The sequence below is a fragment of the Vidua chalybeata genome, chromosome 6 (genome assembly GCF_026979565.1).
Source record: "Vidua chalybeata isolate OUT-0048 chromosome 6, bVidCha1 merged haplotype, whole genome shotgun sequence".
Taxonomy (NCBI): Eukaryota; Metazoa; Chordata; class Aves; order Passeriformes; family Viduidae; genus Vidua; species Vidua chalybeata.
In genome coordinates this window covers 59,890,324-59,912,732 of record NC_071535.1, presented here as the reverse complement: position 1 = coordinate 59,912,732, position 22,409 = coordinate 59,890,324, and the positions used below count along the sequence as shown (strand labels likewise).

General features: G+C 40.6%; 1 protein-coding gene across 1 annotated transcript in view; it reads left to right on the top strand.

The window, feature by feature from the left end:
- SPON1 (spondin 1) overlaps positions 1 to 19,490 on the top strand; it is a 181,880-nt gene extending 162,390 nt beyond the window's left edge. The window contains exons 8-16 of the mRNA XM_053946422.1: positions 6,811 to 7,012; positions 7,830 to 7,970; positions 8,295 to 8,370; positions 8,807 to 8,989; positions 9,942 to 10,112; positions 11,591 to 11,758; positions 12,631 to 12,795; positions 14,321 to 14,584; positions 15,723 to 19,490. Coding sequence (XP_053802397.1) covers positions 6,811 to 7,012; positions 7,830 to 7,970; positions 8,295 to 8,370; positions 8,807 to 8,989; positions 9,942 to 10,112; positions 11,591 to 11,758; positions 12,631 to 12,795; positions 14,321 to 14,584; positions 15,723 to 15,886 — 1,534 coding nt within the window. The 3' untranslated portion in view covers positions 15,887 to 19,490. The remainder of the gene's footprint in view (positions 1 to 6,810; positions 7,013 to 7,829; positions 7,971 to 8,294; positions 8,371 to 8,806; positions 8,990 to 9,941; positions 10,113 to 11,590; positions 11,759 to 12,630; positions 12,796 to 14,320; positions 14,585 to 15,722) is intronic.
- Positions 19,491 to 22,409: the final 2,919 nt, after the last annotated feature.

Below are 22,409 nucleotides of genomic sequence, written 5' to 3'. Positions count from 1 at the left end.
TGTGCACGTTGGATGGAGAGGGATGCTGCATGAACAGGAATGTGCATTTATTAATCAAGGTGCTGGGCATCTCCAGAGGTTACCCTGGGACTGGGGAAATGCAAAATGCAATCCTCATCTTAGGACATTTGCAAATCAAATGGTTTTGGGAAGTAGGACAGTGTTACTTTAAAATTCTTTAAAGGATTTTGAAGGAGTATCCACATTTTTTAGGTATTCCAATCAATAGTATTGATGGTGTCATTTGTTAAAGACACCATCAGTACTATTGATTGGAGTGATATCTTTTGTTAAAAGGAGATGTTTGCTGTAATCTGACACCCAGAATGAGTTAGGCTGGTAGCAAATCAGAGTTCATTGGTAACCAGATCACAAACAGATCTGATACTGTTAACAGGGCAGGGAGGAGAGGACCAGACCTCAGGCTGGGATGTTTCAGGCCAGGCTGAGGAGCTGCTCTGCCACTGCTGCTTCTCAGACCAGCCAGGTGAAAAAGGAGACAGATGCACAGCAACAGTGCTCTTGCAACACCCCTGGGATTTCCTGTGTAAATACAGCTGTAATTACACCAGGCAGACAATTTGTAGCCCCAAAGCTCCTGGGGAACAAAGAGAAATTTTCTGAATCCGCCCAGAGACTCCTGAAACATGGTTTGATTGTAAATGCACAGTAAATAATCAAAGAAGGGGCACAAAGCTCTTCTAAGCAGGAGTAAATATTGCCAGCACCGTAACCACACTTTATTTGTCACAAACTGCAAAGAACACACAAAATAATCCTCAGTTTCACAAGCTGCAGTCCTAACTTGAGGTACCTGAGGTTTTCTTGCAGTGTAGAAAACCTGCTCACATTTGTTATTCACATCATCAAGGTATGCCCATTGATGAATGAAAGTATTAAATCAAATAGCTGATGTGCTAATGAATAAATATATCATTATTATCTACAGTAGCAATCCAGGCATGCTTATAGGACATGAAAATACCTGAAATGTGTGCACAACGTCCCTTCCTTTTGTAATGCTTTCTAAAAACACTCAGAGAATTGATATTTTAGAGCAGCATTTGTTCTGATGCATGGTTTAAATGCCAGTGGTAATGATATAATCCCCTAGTTCAATATGCAATACCATATCCACCCCTTTTAACTGGTCATAGCAACATTCTCAGTTTAAAAGCTGACACACAGCAAGGTAAGAGGTTGTTATGTTGGGGGGGTTTGTAGTCCAAATGGTAAATGTATAAGAAGTTTTCTGTCTTTCTTCATTCCTTCCCTATGAAATAAAACAGCCAAACTCCTCCTCTCACCTCCTCTGTTCTGGTGCTCAGAGAAACCAACAGCTTGACATTAATGTGCTTTGCAACTTTTTATGTGGATGTCAAGCAAATTTCCATTGATTCAGTGCCCATGTTATTGTAGCTTTCCTTTCCCTGGCCCTTTTGGAACATACACATGTTTAAATCACTCATTAGCTAAAGTTCTTACCTGCCCTGCATTTAATTAGAACTGAAGATTCTCCTCCTCCTCCTCCTCTTGTGCAACCTGGAACTCTGGATTTATGGTCAGGTGTTGATCCCTGTGCATAGAACTTTGTTTTCCATGCAGGAATAGTAATTTCCATCACTTCATAAATGGTTTTCTGATTAATACAACACTTTGCTCTGTTGGTTACAGACTTCTGAGGGCATTTCCCATTCATTTTGGGATCTTAAATCCCTTCCTTTCTTTTCTTTGAAGCTACTTCACTTTTCAGGATGCTCTGACTTTAAAGTGCATTCAATAAAAGAGGTGTTGCATAAGTGCTGCTGGTAGGAAGTTCAAGGGTGTGAAGTTTGTTTCCATGTTCACAGTGTTATTTGTATCAATAGCAAAAGGTTTTAGAGATGAGTAAATAGGAATGTTCATCCTGGAAATTGTAGATGTGATGCAGTGCAAGTCTCTAAAAAAAAAAGAAGGATGCTACTTTTGCTAACTAAAGGTAGAAAGGAAGGTTCATTTGGTGTTTCTGAAAATTACAGTTTTCATGGTCCTGTAATCAGCTAAACTCTTAATTAAAAGAAAAAAAAAAAAAACCCAAAAAAACCTGTTTTCTGATCATCAGGACCACTGAGACAAAAGCAGTGGCAATGTGGTCCACAGTGCTTTCAAACCTCTCCCTCTGATCAGACTTAGAATAGTTTCTGTGTTTCCACTTTTTTCTTCCTATTTGAAAAGTCTACTGCACCATCCTGGGCACAAGTGAAATCAGATCCTGGTACACTTAGATAAATCTAGAATCCAGACCCTAAGAATGGGGTTAGGGTGGTTATACCTTAACACATCTCTGTGAAAAAATCTGGAGAGCTGTAAGCTGTTTCCAGCAGCCTTACTCTCCATATTCAGTCCATATCAGATTTTTTTTCTCCCTGTATAAAATCTATAATACTGCCTGAATTAGAATTTCATTTCAAAAGGGGGCAAAATCTTAACCCTATAAATGGTCTTATTATCAAAAAAAAAAAAGTCTTTTGCTTCTTATTTTACTTGCTAATCACGTCTTTTACTTTGCTAATCAAATATCAAACCAAAAGTAACCACAAAGTTTTATTCTGCCAAATATTATATTTGCTATTTTTATTCAGCAACTCCACACAACCACCTTCTATATGTGTGCTCTCTTTCCTTTCTCATGGACCTCAGTAGAACACAACAATATTGATTCAACACTCAAAAACGTGTCTTGCAGCAAGCTGAGTTTTCTGATGGTTTGTCAAAGACTTCCTTAACCCCCACCCCCAGCAGTGATAGCAACTAGGTTGTCACTTAGGGAGAAAACTTGTGAGGCAAAATCATGCTTGTGCTCTTTCAGCCTTAAAAGGGGAAAAAAAAAAATAAAAATATAGAAAAACCCACAGTCCAAAACACAAACACAAAAACGGGGAGAAAAAAACAAGACCATTTTCCTACACTGCTCAGTATATGGCATCCCTGTAGCTGGAGCTCCTAATCCTGCTAACAAAAATAGAATTGGATAGAAATAAAGGAAATGGAAAGCATTAGGATGCAGGATGCTGCCTGGCACTTGCCTCACTCTGTGCTGTGTGACAGGAATTGCCAGCAGGCTGCTCAGGCTCCCAGTGGAAAATCACTCTGGGCTTCAGCCAGGGAAAGCAGGGCTCCCCTGCCCCGTGGGGCTCTCAGGCCTCTCACCTGGCACTCTCCTAATGGCCAGGATTTGCTCTGCAGCTCTCATTTGCCACTGGTTTTAGGCAATTATTTGTGCAGAGGAAGGAAAAGGGACACTTTTGTCTCTTGCAGAAAATGGACAAGTTATATACACTTTAGGCTTTCCTCTGGGCTTTACCAGACATGCTCAACCTGTTGCAGAAGAATATCTTCTAAAAATTGTTAAAGAGAAAAAAGATGATCCAAATTCCTATTTTATCCAAAGTGTTGATAATACAAAAATGAAAAAAGTTTGGTTTTGGGGGTACTGAATACATTTTTGCACTGGTTTCCTTCATGGAGATCCACAGTGCAGTCTTAGGGCATTTGAGCCAGATGTGGGGCTGAGGGATGCAGGAAGAATTTAGGTTCCTGCCAGCTTCATAAATCTGTCATTCATGTGGACACTGGAAAGAGCTGAAATTTGTCAGATTAATAAAAAGCTAACAAAAGCCCCCAGGGTTTTCTCCTGTGTAAGCACAGTCTGTGCCTATCCCTTCACCTGGGTAGAAGTTATGGGTGGTGCCTTAAATCAGACCATTTCCCCTTAATTACAGCAGCTCAGGAATGACTCTGGATTTTGGGAAACATTAAACAACTGTTGTTCAAGTTTGTATCCATACTCCTCACAAGTATTTGTCAAATTCGTGTGCATTAGGAAAATGTTTGCACAGAAGTGGAGGAGAGGAGAGGAGAGGAGAGGAGAGGAGAGGAGAGGAGAGGAGAGGAGAGGAGAGGAGAGGAGAGGAGAGGAGAGGAGAGGAGAGGAGAGGAGAGGAGAGGAGAGGAGAGGAGAGGAGAGGAGAGGAGAAGGAGAGGAGAAGGAGAAGGAGAAGGAGAAGGAGAAGGAGAAGGAGAAGGAGAAGGAGAAGGAGAAGGAGAAGGAGAAGGAGAAGGAGAAGGAGAAGGAGAAGGAGAAGGAGAAGGAGAAGGAGAAGGAGAAGGAGAAGGAGAAGGAGAAGGAGAAGGAGAAGGAGAAGGAGAAGGAGAAGGAGAAGGAGAAGGAGAAGGAGAAGGAGAAGGAGAAGGAGAAGGAGAAGGAGAAGGAGAAGGAGAAGGAGAAGGAGAAGGAGAAGGAGAAGGAGAAGGAGAAGGAGAAGGAGAAGGAGAAGGAGAAGGAGAAGGAGAAGGAGAAGGAGAAGGAGAAGGAGGCCTCCATTTGTCCTCTATGAATTTTCACTTTTCTTTCTTAATTTGTTACAGGATAAAATACAGTAAAATGGCCATAACATTATCTACCTGCCCTAAATAAGGAACAGAAGATAGGTGTTTTTTTGCCAAGTGCTCTGAATTGGAAAATTATGGCAGGCTCAAGTTTACTGATATTTAATACATCCAAAGTCTTGGAAGCAGAGTGAATCTCACACTGAAGTGTTCCGTAACAGGGTTTCAACATTGATATTGTTATAATTTAAATAATACTATTATTTAAATATAAGTAATATATAATAGAAAAATAAATATAAATAGCACTAAAGAATAACATTATAATAAATAATATATATAATTTAAATACAAATATATTCTTATTTAAATTAACATCGTGATGAATATGATGTTCTGCCATGCCCATGTTGGACATACTCTCCATCTAAACATCAGCTACACAAACACACATCTGATATTTTTACAGTGTATTGCTTACCCTGTTTGAAATATAGAATTCCTATAGGGAATTCTTAGAAACCCTTCTAATGCAGTAAATCCTTTTGCTACTTGAAGTCATTTAATAGGCTTTTTAAGACTAATCATGGTTCTGTGCTTGACAAATATATCAGGATACTGCATTCACTGAGGGAAATTGATACTGTCATTCATTATTTTATGACTTTGCATTAGACAAACTGAAATCAGACTCCTATCTCTACTGAAAAAAAAAAGAAAGTAATTTGCATTTCTTTCTGGGAAAGGCAGGATTAATGACATCAAACACTTAGCAACTCTTCTACTCAGAGTCTTTAATTCAACACAAGATAATTTACACAGTAAGCAACAACTTCTAAAGCCTCTGGAACAGAAGTGGCCAGAACATTTTACATATTAGCGAATTCTTCTTAACTTTCCTATTGAAGGGGAACTAAACATGCTAACTTTTAGATATCTTACTTTTGAAACTTTGTGATAGCTACTGCAAAATCATGGTCTTCGAGCTGTTCTGGTTTTCTTTATGTACTGAAAGTGCTTTGAGCCAGGAAAAAATCCCACAAATAAATAACACATTTTTCTAAGCATTTATAGGAAGAATAAACTCTTTATGACTACAGTAGAACAGTGTCTGTGCACTATTAAGCATGCATGGGCATTATTATTGGTTACCTAACTAAAAAAGGAAGGACAAATAAGACTGTAAAAATGTCTCACATTTAAAATAAATGTCGTCTGTAGATACTCTGAACCAGTGTATTTTGGCATAAAATCGAAAAGAAAAAAAACCAACAAAACCTTGACTTGACTCTATTAACCCACATCCTGTAGCTGTAGAAAATTTGCGTTGACATCAGAATTTAGAACAGAATTAGCAAAATAATATTTTGAATAATTCTGCATTTGTTGTTGCTCACGAGAAGAACGCCACGAAGGGCTCCAGCTCCTCTTCTGTGAGCAGAAGCCTCCAGGCAGGGCTGGTTTTGTTGCCATTTGCACTGGAACGTGGGAGCTGCTGTCAGCAGGGCAGAGCCCAGGGTGGTGCAGCAGATTCCCTCCCCAGGGTGAGCAGAGGCGTTCTCACACCCACCCTGCCAAATCCTGGCTGAGCCCTCCAGGGCTGGCAGTGACTGCTTATCCCTCATTCACAGGAGCATTAAAACTCTATTAATGAGTTCTTTTCTGCACACACAGTAGCACTTCCAAGAGCTTTTGGCGTTGAAACTCATATTAGCTTTTGGGGGTGGGGGTGAAAAGTAACCCAGCAATCAAGGTATTTCTTTTTAGGGTTTTAGCCCTAATTTTTGCAAGTGTTTTGACAGATGTTTTTATTATCATTATTATCCCACTAATGCATAAGCACACTGCTGCAGCTCTGTATTTCTATATTGTCAGATTCAGTTCTTTTCTGGCCCAGAGACGGGGCAACTGAGAGGCATTTTAAAAACTCTTATTCTATTTTTAGTCTCATGTGAAGGGTAAGACAATACAAATATTATAATTCACACTATCACAATCAAAAACTATTTCCTCATTACAATATAGTATAAACATTTCTTAACCTATCAACTTTATCACACCATATTATAAATACCTTAAAACGAATCATCTAAAATTACCCCTCATAAATCCTAATGCAATGCATCTTTCATAATTCTATTTCTCTAAAGTATCTAATCTTATTCACGAAACCATCCTTTAAAACTTGTTTCTAGTTCCATTTCTCTCTCAACAATGCCTATTCTATCCTATAACATTTCTATATCGACATTTCGTGTCTCAAGGTTTGCATACAAATACTATGTAGACCTTTTATCAAACTTTAAAAATTCTCTACAAATCCATTGCCCACGCTATACCTCCTTTACCTATCGAAGTGCAAACCTCCTTGGGTGATGCTGCAGCTTTCTGGGCTCAGTTCCCTCTGGCTCAGTTCTTCACGCCTTTCCTGCGGATTTGCAGGAGAGCTGCTCCCTCTGCTGAGTTTTCCGTGGATCGCCACCGGCACCTGATGTCCTTCCTGACCATGCTGGGCCCCAGCCCCGACTGGAACGTGGGGCTCTCTGCCGAGGATCTCTGCACCAAGGACTGCGGCTGGGTCCAGAAAGTCGTGCAGGATCTGATCCCCTGGGATGCCGGCACCGACAGTGGCGTCACCTACGAGGTATTTATCCAAATTATCCAAATTATCCCCTCAGAGCAGTGGAGTAGGGGAGCAGCTTGATCCACGGTGGTGCCGTCCATGCCTTTATACTTTTTGCTCTACTAAAATTTTTCTTACGGTGAAATGCGATTCATTTGAAGAGGCGCTAACTCCACTTCACTTGTCGGTGGTTTTGCCTGAGTTTCTGCAGCATTAGTGCTGGTGGGATGATGTGACATCCACCTGGGGTATTTGTACCACGCAGGAGGACGGGATGGATCAGGCTGGGAGGAAGCACAGAGACTCATCTGGTCCAATCTCCCTATAGGATTCTGTACAGCTCTTGGATACCTCCAGTGAGGGAGGCTCTGCACCCACTCTGGGCAATATTTCCCAGGGCTTGGTCACAGCACAGTAAAGAATTTCTCATTTATGTTCACCTGTTATATTCACCACTGAATAAACAGTAGGCTTTGGTCACAACCAAGCCTTTGGGTGCCCTTTTGTACAGACCAAAGCAGGGCCATCAACTCATCAACTCATCAACTCCAGTCTGGGGCTGTTTCAACCCCATGCCAACTGTTCTGTTTGGCACAGGAAACTTCAACTATTTCCCACAGCAAAGCAGAGCAAAACCAACAACAACAAAACTCCCCAAACAAACAAAGACCCCACAAATAAACAAAACAAAACAAAAAAATCTCCATACCAGTAAGTATGAGTGTACTGAGTTCATCTCACACTGGAATTTTGCAGTTTAGCATTTCAGGGAAGTTTTAATTTCTGCAGATTAACTATTATTTTCTTTTATAACATTTTTTTTTCTTTTTGATTGCAGTCTCCTAACAAACCTACAGTGCCTCAGGAGAAGATCAGACCTCTTACAAGCTTAGATCATCCTCAAAGCCCATTTTATGATCCAGAAGGAGGATCTATCAAGCTGGTGGCCAGAGTTGTCATTGAGAGAATTGCACGAAAGGTAGAACACAAAGAAATAAAATTCTCAAGCAAGGGAAAATCCACTTTGTAAACCAAAAAAACAATCCATTCTTTCTCCAAATCTAAACTCCTTAACCTACCCACAGCAAAGATAATGGCAGAAAAAAATTTAAACTGTCTTAAGGCATTAGTTCTCCTAATTCTGGCAGTTATTGCATCTGCTTAATTGGGGATTTTCTTTAGGTACACCTAGGAATTCGAAGATAAAAAGGTGCTGCAGACACAGTAGTGCCTCAAAATGTGCTGGTTTAACCCCTCATGGATGAGTTTCCTCTCTTCAGTGTTCAAAATCTTTTTTTTGCAGGGGGAGCAGTGCAATATCGTTCCTGATAACATAGATGATATTGTGGCAGACCTAGCACCAGAGGAAAAAGAAGAAGGTACATTTGAAATTAGTTTGTGGGCTACTAATAATTTGCATTTTGTTCCATTCCCCGCTGTCACTTGTAGATAAGGTACAAAACTGACTTAGGAGCAAAAATTCCACTCGGTGTCAAACAGTGATTTAGGTTTTCATTCCTTCTGGTCTCTTCTATTAGCCTTCCCTTGTACAGAAAAGAAATTGCATGTATGCCTAGGAGATGACAATAACAATAGAGGCAATAAAGAGAGAAGACTTTTGGGGTTCAAATATATATTTTTTTTTTAATAAAAAGGCAATTGGAAATTCTTTTTTTCTTCTGGGCTAAAATGGAGATGGTAGAATGCAGAAGGAAATAACGTATTCTCTTTGAATCTAAAGTAATCATTGGGCCAAGAAAAAGGAGGAAAATGGAAGGCCACTTTTAACATTCAGTGCCTTTCCTCACTTTTCAGATGACACCCCTGAGACTTGCATATACTCAAACTGGTCCCCATGGTCGGCCTGCAGCTCCTCTACCTGTGAAAAGGGCAAGAGGATGAGGCAGAGAATGCTCAAAGCTCAGCTGGACCTCAGCGTGCCCTGCCCGGACACCCAAGACTTCCAGCCCTGCATGGGCCCGGGCTGCAGTGATGAAGGTAACCAGGAATGGAAGGTGGAGGAGCAGAACACCTTGTAGATTTTACTTCTCCTTTAAACTTCTCAAGGATGTCGGGTGCTGTAGTGTGGCCTGAGTTGTGGCCAAAAGAAAATTGCTGAAGAACACGGATGGCAGCTGTCTGCGGTGAATTCTGCATCTCAGCTCTGTCAGGGCATGAAGTGCACAGAAGTATGAAGCAGAGGAGTGAGGGATGCTGTTGAGGTTTCGTGAGTCTTGGGTCTTCAAAGAGACAAGAGCAACTGTTGGTTGCAGTAAAGTTGTTTATTGCATGAATACATCAGTCTCGAAGGCAAGTTCAGAGTATTAAAGTCTGTGCTAAAAGTTTTCTGGCACAAAGTCCCAAGCAGCAGCAGCAGCAGCAGCAGCTCCTTTTTTCTTCTTCTTCCTTCCATTCATCTTCCCTCTTTGCATCCCAGTACAGGGGTTTTATTCATAAATCATCCAATCAGCTAAAAATATGATTAAAACATTCTTTTTACACCAATCTGAGCTTAATTCTAATGTGTCAGTTCTTACCCAAAATCCACGTACATAATTTTATCTATTTACGTGCATAGTTCCATCTATCCTATCTAGAAATGCAAGAAATGTTCTGCCATGTTTTTGTTATGTCTGGAGCTAAGTTACTGAACTTTAAACTAGGTTTTAGGGCCTTTTACTAGCTAACACAGTCTCTTAAGGCACTTAAGATACATTTCTACTTATTTAAAATTAAAACTTACACTTCTTTCACGTCCGCGTGGCTTAATATATTTCAGCTTCTCTAGAGGCTCTGATCCAAACTCTGCATTTCTTTTTTCCCTCTGAGGGACTCGGAGAGGCTTCCATTTCATGCATTCCAAGAGGAAGCAGCGGAGGAGAGGAGAGTGGGGAAGGCAAGCAGAAAAGGGATGCTCAGTGCCCACACCTGAATACTCTCTGTGTTGCAGATGGCTCCACCTGCATGATGTCTGACTGGATTACGTGGTCCCCCTGCAGCGTCTCCTGCGGGATGGGGACGAGATCCAGGGAGAGATACGTGAAGCAGTTCCCCGAGGATGGCTCCATGTGCAAAGTGCCTACTGAGGAGACTGAGAAGTGCATTGTAAATGAGGAATGCTGTAAGTATTCCATTCAGCTTCGTAAAATCCAGCACGGCCCAAATAATTTTTTAGATGAGTCTTACTGGGGTACCCACAGAGCTCCATCTTAGGCCCTGTGCTCTTCAATACTTTAATAAATGACTTGGATGCAAGATTGGAAGAGATACTAAGCAAATTCTCAGATGACCCAAAACTGGGAGGAGCTGCTGACTCCCTCAGAAGCAGGGAGGCCCTGCAGAGAGATGTCAACAAATTAAAGAACTGTGCAATCACCAACCACATGAAGTTCAACAAGGGGAAGTGCTGGATTCTGCACCTGGGATGGGGCAACCCTGGATGTACAGACAGACAGGGTGTAGGAATGTGCCTCCTGTTGACAGAGTAAACAAGTCACCCTTTGTCTCCTTAAAAAGGAAAAAAGCCCAGAAGTTTCTCTCCTCAATTTGGTTAAAAGACACCTCATAGGACCTTAGGGACTTCACCTCAAACTTAAGGATACCTAATTGGACAGGAGCCAAAAAGTCCCATCAAAGCAATTCCCTAGAAAAAAAAGAGAACGAAAGAAGTAAATGGCTTTTGTGAAGTGTTTTAGCAGGAGCAAGAACCTCTTGCCCTGGCTGAGTTTTTCTCTGTAAAAAGCTTTTTTATTTTGCCTTTTATTAAAACGTTTTGTTTCCAACACTGTCACAGGAGCCATCCTGCTTCTTTTATGCCACCTGAAGTAGCTGAGGTATCAAGGGTATAATGCTTATCTCTGAGAGCTCATAAGACCTGGATTGAAGAGAAAAAGCATTAACTGGGGAATAAGACACTGGAAAGCAGTGCCAGGAAAAGGGACCTGGGGGTCCTTGGCAAGCTGAATGTGAGCCAGCAGTGCCCCAGAGCCAGGAGGGACATCCCTGTCCTGGGGGCATCAGGCACAGCATCACCAGCTGGGCAAGGGAGGGGATTGTCCCACTCTGCCCTGAGCTGGGGCAGCCCCACCTGGAGTGCTGGGGGCAGCTTTGGGTGCCACAATACAAAAGGAGTTATGAAGCCATTAGAGAGTGACCAAAGGAGGCCACTAGGGTGGTAAAGGCTCCAGAGGAGAAGTGTGAGCAGTGGCTGAAGGGTCTGTTCAGCCTGGAGGAGAGGAGACTGAGGGGAGACCTCAGTGCAGCTACAAATTCCTCACGAGGGGGACAGGAGGAGCAGGCACTGACCTCTGCTCTGTGTGGCAGTGACAGGAGACAAGCCTGAAGTTGTGTCTGGGGAGATTTAGTTTGGATATCAGAAGAAATCTGGGCACTGAAACAGGGTCCCCAGGGAAGTGGTCACAGCACCAAGCCTGATGGAGTTCAAGAAGGGCTCGGACAACGCTCCCAGGGACATGGTGTGACTCTTGGGGGTGACCCTCTGCAGGGCCAAGAGCTGGACTCCAGTATCCCTGGGGCTGCCCTCCAACTCAGCTGAGCCTGTGATACTGATGAACAATTTTCTCTGTCCTCTTTGAACAGCTCCCAGCAGCTGCCTCGTCACGGAATGGGGTGAGTGGGACGAGTGCAGCGCCAGCTGCGGCACGGGCATGAAGAGAAGGCACAGGATGATCAAGATGACTCCTGCTGATGGGTCCATGTGCAAGGCAGAAACCACCGAGGCAGAGAAATGCATGATGCCCGAATGCCGTGAGTGGCCAGCGGTTCCTCTGCCCTGCTCTGAAAAGGAACATCACTTCTGACACATTGCCCCAGCGCACAAAGAGCACAGCCAGCCCAGGGACAATGCTGCTTTTTCCTTGTCCCCCTTCAAGTTAGGAGAAAAATCTTAGGGATTGTGCATTAAGTAGCACGTTGAGTATCAGGATGAGAGCTTCAATAAAAAATGTTCAGTGGTGTCCCTTGCTGCATGACCCACACAGTGGTGTGTGCATCAGCAAGCCACACCTAAACAACTCTAAGTTATGCAATATGAGGTGTATTTGACCATAAGGCTAGAATAAAACACATAAAACAGTGCCCTCCCCTTTTAACCCCTGAAAATTTCAGAAATTTAGGTGTTTCTTCCATGCAATCAGCCAGCCATACCCTTTACTGTGACTATTCATTTCTTAGAAAATATTAAATTTTCATCAGAGATAATTTTAAAAATATTTTTGGTAGATTAAATATGGAAGTTTCACTTGCTAAACTAAATTAAGTTGACTTCCAGTTCTGTTCACTGCAACAATCCTTTTTTTTTTTTTTTTACAGTAGTTATGATTGAAACCTAGCTCCTTAAACGATTTATTCCCCAGATGCACTGAGACCCAGCAGTTATGACTTAGATACAGGAAAAGATAGCAAAGATATTTAAATCAAGCAAACCTTTCAATTTAATATAAAGTTTTCTGAGCTTCTTCAGCACAATCATTCATTTTGTGACAAGAAAGTATAATTGGCTGATGACAGATAAAACGTAGCACATTTTCCACCTGCATTATTTTCAAAATGCATACCTTCATCATTTATTTCTAATAAGAAATTGTTAATGATTTCATTACCTTTTAATTTCCTACCAGATACCATCCCCTGCCTGCTCTCTCCCTGGTCTGAGTGGAGTGACTGCAGTGTAACCTGTGGGAAGGGAATGAGAACCAGGCAGAGGATGCTGAAATCTGCTGCTGAGCTGGGAGACTGCAACGAGGAGCTGGAGCAAGCAGAGAAATGCATGCTGCCAGAATGCCGTAAGTTTGGAGAATTCCCTGGCAAGAGGAGGCTAATTAGGTGTCAAAATCTATGGCTCAAACCTCCATCACCACTTCTTAGCATCACTTCTTAGATAGGGGGGTTGTCAAGTGTGCATTGTTTAAAATAAATATAAAATAAAATAAAATAAAATAAAATAAAATAAAATAAAATAAAATAAAATAAAATAATAAAAAATAAAATAAAATATTAATTATTATTATTGTTATTGTTATTATTTTACAGTTTCAGCAACTGAGAGTTGAAATACAACTGTGTCTTAAATTCAGCTCGCCCTACTTAAATAAAATAAATAAAATAAAATAAAAATAAAATAGAATAAATAAATAAAATAAATAAATAAAATAAAATAAAATAAAATAAAATATTAATTATTATTATTGTTATTGTTATTGTTATTATTTTACAGTTTCAGCAACTGAGAGCTGAAATACAACTGTGTCTTAAATTCAGCTCGCCCTACTTCACCCCATGCTAATTCCCAATATTTCCATGGGAATACAGCTCTGCATGTTTAACACATTGCAGCTCCAGGCAACTCCCCAGTAGGAGATAAGTCAGAATTATCAAACATGGTTTATCACTCAAATGCAAACCGTGTGCGAGGAAAGAAAGAAAGAAGAGTTGAAATCACCTGTGTGATTCTTTTAGCTCAGAAAGAGCACAAAAGAGGCATTTTTCCACCTTTGATACACCTCTGAATGGTATCACTTTTCAACCTGCTACTGGATGGTGTGGAGGCAGCTGCAGAAATTTTTTTTTTTTACCTTATTCCATTAAAATCCCCCACTTCTTGAGTAGAGCAAATTTCTAGTTGCTATTCAGTCTTTGTGAAGTGGGGTAGCCTAAGGCACTGCTGAATGAATGAGATATGATTGCCTTTAGCATCCTGTTTCCAGCTGGTTTATGAGGTTTTATCACAAATTACATTATTTTTTCACAGAAATTATTGGTTAAAAAGGCTTTTAATCTGTAATTGCTCATTCAGCTTTTCTTAAATAATGTGAAATATCATTTTGATTTTTATTCACTGGGGCTGTAAGTGTTAAGCAGTGCTGAAAGATGAAGACTTTTAAGATATCACGGTATTAGTGAATATGGCTTATTGCATAACACTGCCAGCAAAGCAAGGCTCAGATCTCAGAGGTAGCAAATTATTTTTAAATATAACTCAATTTTCAGCTTTTCATTACAAAACAGACAGATGGGTGGGAAAATTGAAGAAGGCACAGGAGAATTATTTGTATGTTCTTTGTAATTTTAGTGATCTGCCAGCAGAAGAAATCGAAGAGCGTGTCAGATAACACTTCTGCTAGAAATGGACTCAGAAAATCCTGACAGGCAGCCTCCAAACAATTGCTGAGAAGATTGGAGGCTTAAGTAGAGTCGGTGTAGTTGAGGTGTAAAGATTCATCAGGCACATCTGTGTGTCTCTGTGTTTAGATCTCATGGATTTTGTGTCATTTTTTTTTTTTTTTTGTGTGTGTTCCTTATTGCCTGCAGCCATCCACTGCGAGCTGACGGAGTGGTCCCAGTGGTCCGAGTGCAACACCTCCTGTGGCAAGGGCCACATGATCAGGACGAGGATGATTAAAATAGAGCCCCAGTTTGGGGGAACAGCCTGCCCTGAGACCGTGCAGCGGACCAAATGCAGAGTGAGGAAGTGCCTGAGGGGAGCGGGGATGGAAAAAAGGCGCTGGAAGGAGGCGCGGGAGAAAAGGAGAAGCGAGCAAGCAAAGAAGAATTTAGATAGTGAGCAATATCCAGGTGAGTGGGAAACCACTTTTAGTGGTTTTCTGCATGACAGTGATGCCTTGTGAAGGCTGACCTAGAAGAGAGACTAGACAGAGTTTAAGAATAAAGTAGGGATTTATTAAGAAGCCTCAATAGATCTACCTTGGGCAGCACAACCCAAAATGGCCCCAAAAATTGACAGCTGCTCACAGGGCTCTCACTTTGATCAGTTCTGCTCCATTTGCACCTTGCAGTTCATTGTCCCATTCCAGCTTTAGCCCAGGCACTCCCATCCTGCTTGTTTTTCTCTCTCCAGCCCACGCTGTTTGTGCTCCTGGGGCTGAGCTTTGGATCATTTGTCCTTGGTGCCCAGCTGGAGCAGGAATTGTTTTGTCTCCCCGCTCTGTGCAGAGAGCTCACCATCCCATAATATGGAGCCCAGACCCACACACTAAAGCAGCACAGAATGTGAAAAATAGAAAAGCTGAAACCTGAGGCATCAAGAGGAGTTTGTGAGCAGCTCCACCACATTCTGTGAGAGCATCTTCAGCACTTGTGTCAATAAAACAGCCAATGCATTGCTTGCCCATCACCAAAATCACCCAGCCTGAGCTTAGGGCACCATGGAGAAAGGCCCACATCTGTCCATGTCCCAGCACTAAAAATATTTTAACTACTCCACACAAAATTGTAAAGAAGTTTAAGCTTTACACCTGGCAAAGGACTGAGTTCAGTTTCTGCAGATCTGGGGGGCAATCTTTACATCCTGTTAGCTCCAAACATTTAAAATATTTGTTCCTGGATCCAATGCTGAATTTCCAAACTGAGCTCATTTCCACCTCAGCAGTCTGATTCAGACTGAGGCTGCTCCAAGAGATCTGCTCAAACTGCTTTTCCAGTGGGGGACAGTATCATCAAGTACTGGTTCCTCAAATCAACAAAACATATCTTGTGGTATAATTAACATTATCTGGGTAGGAATTACTGCTATGTTGTGGCTCATGCTTGTCTGACATTTAACAATTTCATAAGTTTATCTGTCTTTTGTAAAGTAGATATTAAATTTATTTTTATTTTTTCCAGTGTTTGACAAATTGGTTATACTCAGCAGGGGTTTCTATGTCTAAAAACTTAACCAAATCACTTTTTTTTTTTTTTTTTTTTTTCCCAGTTTGTAGGATGAAACCATGGACTGCTTGGACAGAATGTTCTACACTCTGTGGAGGTGGAATTCAGGAGCGCTACATGATGGTAAAGAAGAGGTCCAAAAGCACTCAGTTCACCAGCTGCAAAGACAAAAAGGAGCTAAGAGCATGTAATGTCCATCCTTGTTAACAAAACACAGGGTTCCAAGTGATGCACTCTGAGCTAAATGGAAAGTCAACCTTGGTTTGTTTTTTTTAGAACAACAACAACAAAAATATATAAAGTGTATATTAGTTTTCATTTTTTTGCAGTGTGGTTTGCTTTTTAGTCTTGCTGGTGCAAGAAAAATATTTTATAAATATTTCCTCACGGATTCATGCTGAGAGTAAGTCTTTGGTACTCCAGCCAGCCCTTAATGCATAAAAATAGTGAAGTCATGGTGAGTTATTTAACTAAAATACAGACACATCTGTGGACATGGAATAGCCATATAGAAATACCACTTGTAAAGACATGGGATGCATGCATATTAACAAAACTAAGTCAAAGTGACAGAAAGTTTCATCTGTGGGAGGATTTCTCTCTAGATTTGGTTCTGAAAATCCAAAGCAGTGCCTCTGTGATTACACATCTATGCCAAGGAGTAATGTCAGTAATGCTGGTTCAATAACATTAAAGGTGCATGTTTATCTTTTTACACTATTGGGTTAAGCTGATAGTTATTATTATTATTATTATTATTATAATCCTAAACACTTTTCTTCACATGGATGCTGTGGTCCATGCAAGCAGGTCTTTTTTTTCTTCAAAACTTAAAAAGGAAATAATTTTTGTAACTCAGCAGTGATGTCTGACCACCACAAATTCACAGTCAAGACAGCACATAGAAAAAAACATGCAAATGTCATAATATGTGTACAGTCCATGCTGGGTTGATCCATTGCCTTTCAAAATGGACACAGAACTGGTCCAGAGTGTTGCAACAGCTGTGCCACTGGATGTCTTCCACATGAGAGACACGAAAAAATTAGATTCAGTTTCACAAGGATCTTATTCACAGGTGAAGAGGGTTTACAATAAAACAAGAATGGTAGAGAAAAGGTGAGCCAGGCTCTCATGCATCCCTTAAAACTGAAATGAGCCTCTGAAAAGAAGTAATGACAGTCTTTTAAAAAAACTGATTATAGATTGGCACAAGAATACATTTACAGTAGTGTCATTTATTCAGAGCATAGGGTAATCTAAAAATTACTCAGAGCATAAGGTAATTTAAAAATTACTAAATTCGTGAGAATTACACATTTGTGGCTATCCTAGTCAGGTTAAATGCCCTCCCTCACTACTTAAGTGATTAAAAAACTGCCTGAGACTAGAAAATACCTGCTCACTCTTCTATTTGCTATTTTACCCCATCTCCTGCAGAGTTTAGCTATCCCTGCACAGAGTCAGGTGTAATCAGGGAGACCCTTGGGCCCCACTTGCAATTGGGATACAATATCTTCCTGTAATTCTATTTTCCTGTAATAATCTAACATGAAGAGGGGAAGGTGGTGGGTTACCTTTTGGTCCAGGCAAGGCAGCCTACCCCTATGTCTCTTCTGAAATAAGAGCAGTGCAATGAAAATAAAGATTGTTGAAGCCGACACTTAAGCTTGAGAGAAATGAATGGAGAGAATTTTTTTTAATAGTCTCTAAACCAGCCTTAAGTAATTTACTCACTTCCTTAACACTTGGTCACTACCCTGAGGACCTGACAGCTGGGTTTTAAATATTGCTGTGCACCTCTGAGCTGCTCATCTTCCCCAGCACCACCACCCTGGGGATCCTCTGTACCTGAACAGCTCGTTGGGCTGGTGGCATTAATTGCGGGGCTGTTCATCAGCATTTCTCCACTGAACACTGCAAGGGCTGCTCAAGGAATTCCACAGCCATCACATCCCACCCCTCTTAAGATATTTTACTGCTTTCTGCAGATTTGGAGTGAAGGAAAGGCCAGGGAAATAATGGAACCAAGGGCAGTGTGAACCCTCTCCTGCTGCTGCTAAATGAAATGGGTGCACACCCATAGCCAACCAAACCAGGAGAAAAAAAAAGAATACAGCAAGGTTTAATGCTAAAACCAAACATTTTACTTTTTGCACAGCTCGGCTTACTTAATAATATTAATTCAGATAGTTTGCCTCCTTGTGCCTGTTCAAAAATTGTGCAGTTTATGTCTCTACAGCACTGCCATTACAGCATAGCAGCAAGACTGTCCCTCAGTAATGCATTTAGGACCTTACGCTTCACTTTTATGACCAAAAATAAAGAAAACTCAATGAAAAAAAAAAAAAAAAACAAAACAGTGGGATGATATAGGTACTGGAGGAGTGAGCAGCTGAGCATATTTTGGGGGAAGAAACTGCAGAGAAGGACCACAGTGATCAGTGCCAGGAGCTCGGCCAGGGCAGAGCCACATCTGTGGCTGAGCTGACAGAGGGTGTCCCAGCTGAGGCCAGTCACTCAGAAAAGTAATCTTTGGCCATAAAATGTGTGGCAGAGTGCTTTTAAAGGCTTTGAAGGATCTGTGAGCCTGGGGTAGAGGGAGCAGAAGTTTCTCCTGAATGGAAAACATTTGCTGAGTTCAGGAACCAGATTTATCTCATCAACCACTTGTTCAAGCTTATCTTGCAAAACCATGCTTGTTTCAGCAAATAATCAATGAAACCCAGTGTTGTATTTTCATTTTCACATTTGTTCCAGTTCATCAAGCTGTTTTGTCTGCTAAATACTCCCTTTGCCAAAGGCCACATAGTCCAAATACACTTATAGAAAACACACAATACCTTTCTGAGCTTGACCACAAAACTGTCCATTAAAGCAATCTGGCATTCCTTTCTCTGTGCTTCTTACTAATTTGATTCTCCAGATCCCTTTTTTTTTTTTTTTTTTTTCTCTCTCTCTTTTAGAAGGCTGTTCAGTGTGATTTCCAGTCATTTCTCTTAGGCTCACTACAGTTCTGAATGTTGCAAATTGCTTTTTCCCCCACCTTGTTAATAGATGAAATGACAAGGTAATTGCACCGGGTCAGAAATGTGTGACCACTCCTGCTTATGTTCAGCTCTTCACACTTGTTTTTCTGTTGAAGCGTTTTACAGATCTCTTGTCTTTCTTCTAACTTGATACATGAGAAACATTTAGGCTTGTTACATTTTGTAAAAAAAAAGAAAAAAAAAAAAGAAACACAAACAGAAACAAACGAAGGGGAAAAAAAGAGGTTGATTTTCTATTCAGAACAAAAAGGAAAAAGCTCTGATATTCAATATGTAGAAGTCTTGTTACTGTAAACTTTCTAGTAGTGTAATAGGCACTGGTTATCAGTCAATAAAAATAAGAACTGTTATTGTTCTGATGTCCTGAATAATCCTGCTGAACTCAAAGCACAGATGTCACACCAGTTTTGTAGACCTCAACTACCAGATCTTAGCATTGTGAGTACCTTTTTTTTTCTAATATACAAATGATAGAATCTTTACACATAACAAAAAAGGAAAGTTAGGGGCTTAACAAATGTACAGTAAGACTGTTCGTGAGACATATGAGTTAAACAAAATTTTGTTTGATTGCATTTTTAGATTTCCTTTGTTGTTTTTGTTTGCTGTGGAATTATGAAAAAGCTACCATGAACATTTCTTACCAAAGTCTTGTGTAGATGTTTTGTAGCTGTCTTGCCTAACACATAATTATTATTATAATTATAATTATTATTATTATTATTATTTTTATTTTGGAATAAAGACATCTTTACTATGAATTTTACACTTGTATGAGATTCTGTTCAACTAATATGATTATGCACACCAAAAAAAATTATTAATACGAGTCATGTTCTTATTTACATTTTACTCCTGTTCAAGGTCACAAGATATCAGGAATGAGTGTATTTTATTAGAACCAGTCGTTCTTTCTACTTGGAAGTTGTTTGCATCAAGGTCTTTTGTCAAATAGTTTGTTGTTCTTTTGAAATCACAGGGTAACTTAGGAACATCACATAATGTATTTGTGCATTACTCTCACGTGGGTTTTGTTGCTGTTGTCGGTTTTTAATAAAAGAGAAACTATTTAAAAGAACACATTTTAAAGCCTGGTGGTACATGAAAGGCAAAAATTGTTAAAAATAAGGTCTAAAAAATGCCTGAGATTTTGTGAATCTTTCGACTGATCTTTTGTGCTACTGGAAAAGTGTTTTGGGACAGTGAGGGTCCAAGTGTGCCACTGATAATTACCCAGAAATTTTGGAGGTGAGGGAGGCCACACAGCAATGCTGCTGCTCTAGAAATCCTGATGTTACAGAAATTGTCTGTAACATCTGAAGCAAACAGTGCATCCCCAAAAAACCCTCTAGCCTAAAACTGAAGTGTAACCAGGCTGAGGGGAAGCTGGAGGTGGTAACTAAAATATGCTAAAATCCCTGAACTCCTCGCTACCACGTTTAAGGCACTTTAGTGTTCTTTGCTCCACTTGCAAACCCATTTAATATTTTTATTGCAGCACTTTCAGCCCTGGCACTCAGCCCCTTCATTTGGTGTTGTGCAAAACAAAGCAATTCTGTTGAGCTGAATGATACTGGGTCCTGTCTCCCCTGCTTTCCAAAAGACAGAACAATTTGTGCCATAACTTGTGGGTTCTTTCATTAGCACAAAAAACCTCTTGTTACAAGGTCTTTTAAAGCTAAACCATCCAATTAAGAAAGGACACCTAGATTATTTTCCCTTTTAACCCACAAACTGATCCCTTGAAGCCCGCAATGCCGACTTTTCTGTCTAATCACAAAACATCAGCCAAACCCATGGAGAAGAAGGAAGAATAAGGTGAAGAAGAACAACCTGCCTCTGCCCTAAAACCTCCCTCTTGTTTCATATTTATTTCTATATTCTAAAACCCCAAACTCTAAGCTTTCCACCCTGTGATATTACAGACTTCTAACCAACTCCACACCCATAATCCCAGCGCTATTTATCAATTTTGGAAGCTTTCTCCACGGCCTCAGGTCAAATGCAGTGTTCTCTGGTGGGTCTGTGCCTTTCAGCACAGAAAGTTTAAAATTCTCAGCACCCAGGGTTCCAACAATAACTGATGGGCACATTAACTGCTCAGCAGGCAAGGACAGTTTTCACAGGTGGTCTAGGTATCCCAATGCACCTAAAATGTTAGTGCTGGGAGCTCTGCATTCCCACCTTCCTCACTGAAGCCCTCAGGAGCCCCAGTTGCTCTGCCATCAGTAATAAACTCGCAAGCACTGAGACAGGAGAGCCCTCCCTCTCTGTGTGAGCACCACATTTGCACAGGGAGCAGAAATTAAGCCTCTCACAACTCACAGTTTGCTTCCTTCTCATGGCAGGGTATTTTGAGAGAGGTCTTTTAAATTACGTGTTTTATATACATTTCAAAGACCAAGAGCCTTAAACCCTCACCGACCATGGCCCAAGTGCAAAAAGCACCCCAAAGCAGCTTGGTGTGTGCCAAACCAGCTGTGCCTGAAGTGCCTTTTTGTATGAAAAACAGAGAGAGGGAGACCACGTGCATATAAAGGAGAAGAGCAAAGATGGCTCTATCACAGAACCTTTCCAAGCAACACTCTCCTTCCCACTGATGCTGCCAAAAATATTGTGATATTACAAGGAGAATACACAGGAGCAGCCAGTGGCACTTCAACAAAGTCTCCTTAAGTAACTTTTCCAGATACAACTAATGAGGCTGAGGTTAGGATTTCTATTTCTTCATAAGCCTTGAGCCAAGGGAGCTGGGCCAACAGCTGATAAAAACAGAAATAACAGATCCCACACTTTATATAGTATCACATATTACCTTATCCATATAAGTCAGAAGTTAAAAGTGGAAAAAAAAGAAGGTTTTACTTAGAGTATCCTTAAGACCACTTGGGCAGTGAGGGAACCAAAGCAGTGTCTAGAAAACATGGAGTTAGATTATAAGTAAATGGTCTATGTCATGATTTCAAAGTGCATAAAAAGTTATGAATGGTAAAATAAAATTTTATAGTACTTACATAAAAAGATACACAGAAAACAAGGGGCTCAATTATACAAACAGTGCTCCCAGAGCTAACTACTCAAAAAATCAAAATATTTGCACTCATTCTCAAATGTCTTCACTGTAGGAAAATAAACTTTTGTCAATCTACTTGCAAACATACAATACTATATTTTTGTGCTATGATTATATATATACACACTATACTTTTTTTGCTGCACTTCCAGTTTACACGCACCTTAAACGTCAGAAAAGAGGATAAATATCTGTAAATGGTTCATTCCTGGAGAACACAGCATTCACACACAAAAAGGCCTGAAATGTCTTTAGTGGAGAAATAAAATGACATCCCACTAGATGGCACTGGAAGCCAACACAGACAGCTGTGTGGCGTTAAAAAAAAAAAAAAAAGAAAAAAAAGAAAAAAAACCAAATAGAACCCCAAAAACCGAACAAAATATAAACCCCAAGTAAGCAAGCAGAGTATCACTATGGGAAGGGAATCTCAGGCCCTAAATCAGCATTTTTCTCTCTGTAGCTGCCCCACTCCCTGCTAACGCCAAGGGCATCACTGCTGCTGGAAACTTGTCCCAGCCTTCCTCAATTCGCTCAGGAATGCTCAGGCTGCAAATCACCTGGGAAGGGATAAGAGGGGGCAAGGAAAGGAGCCACAGTAACACTC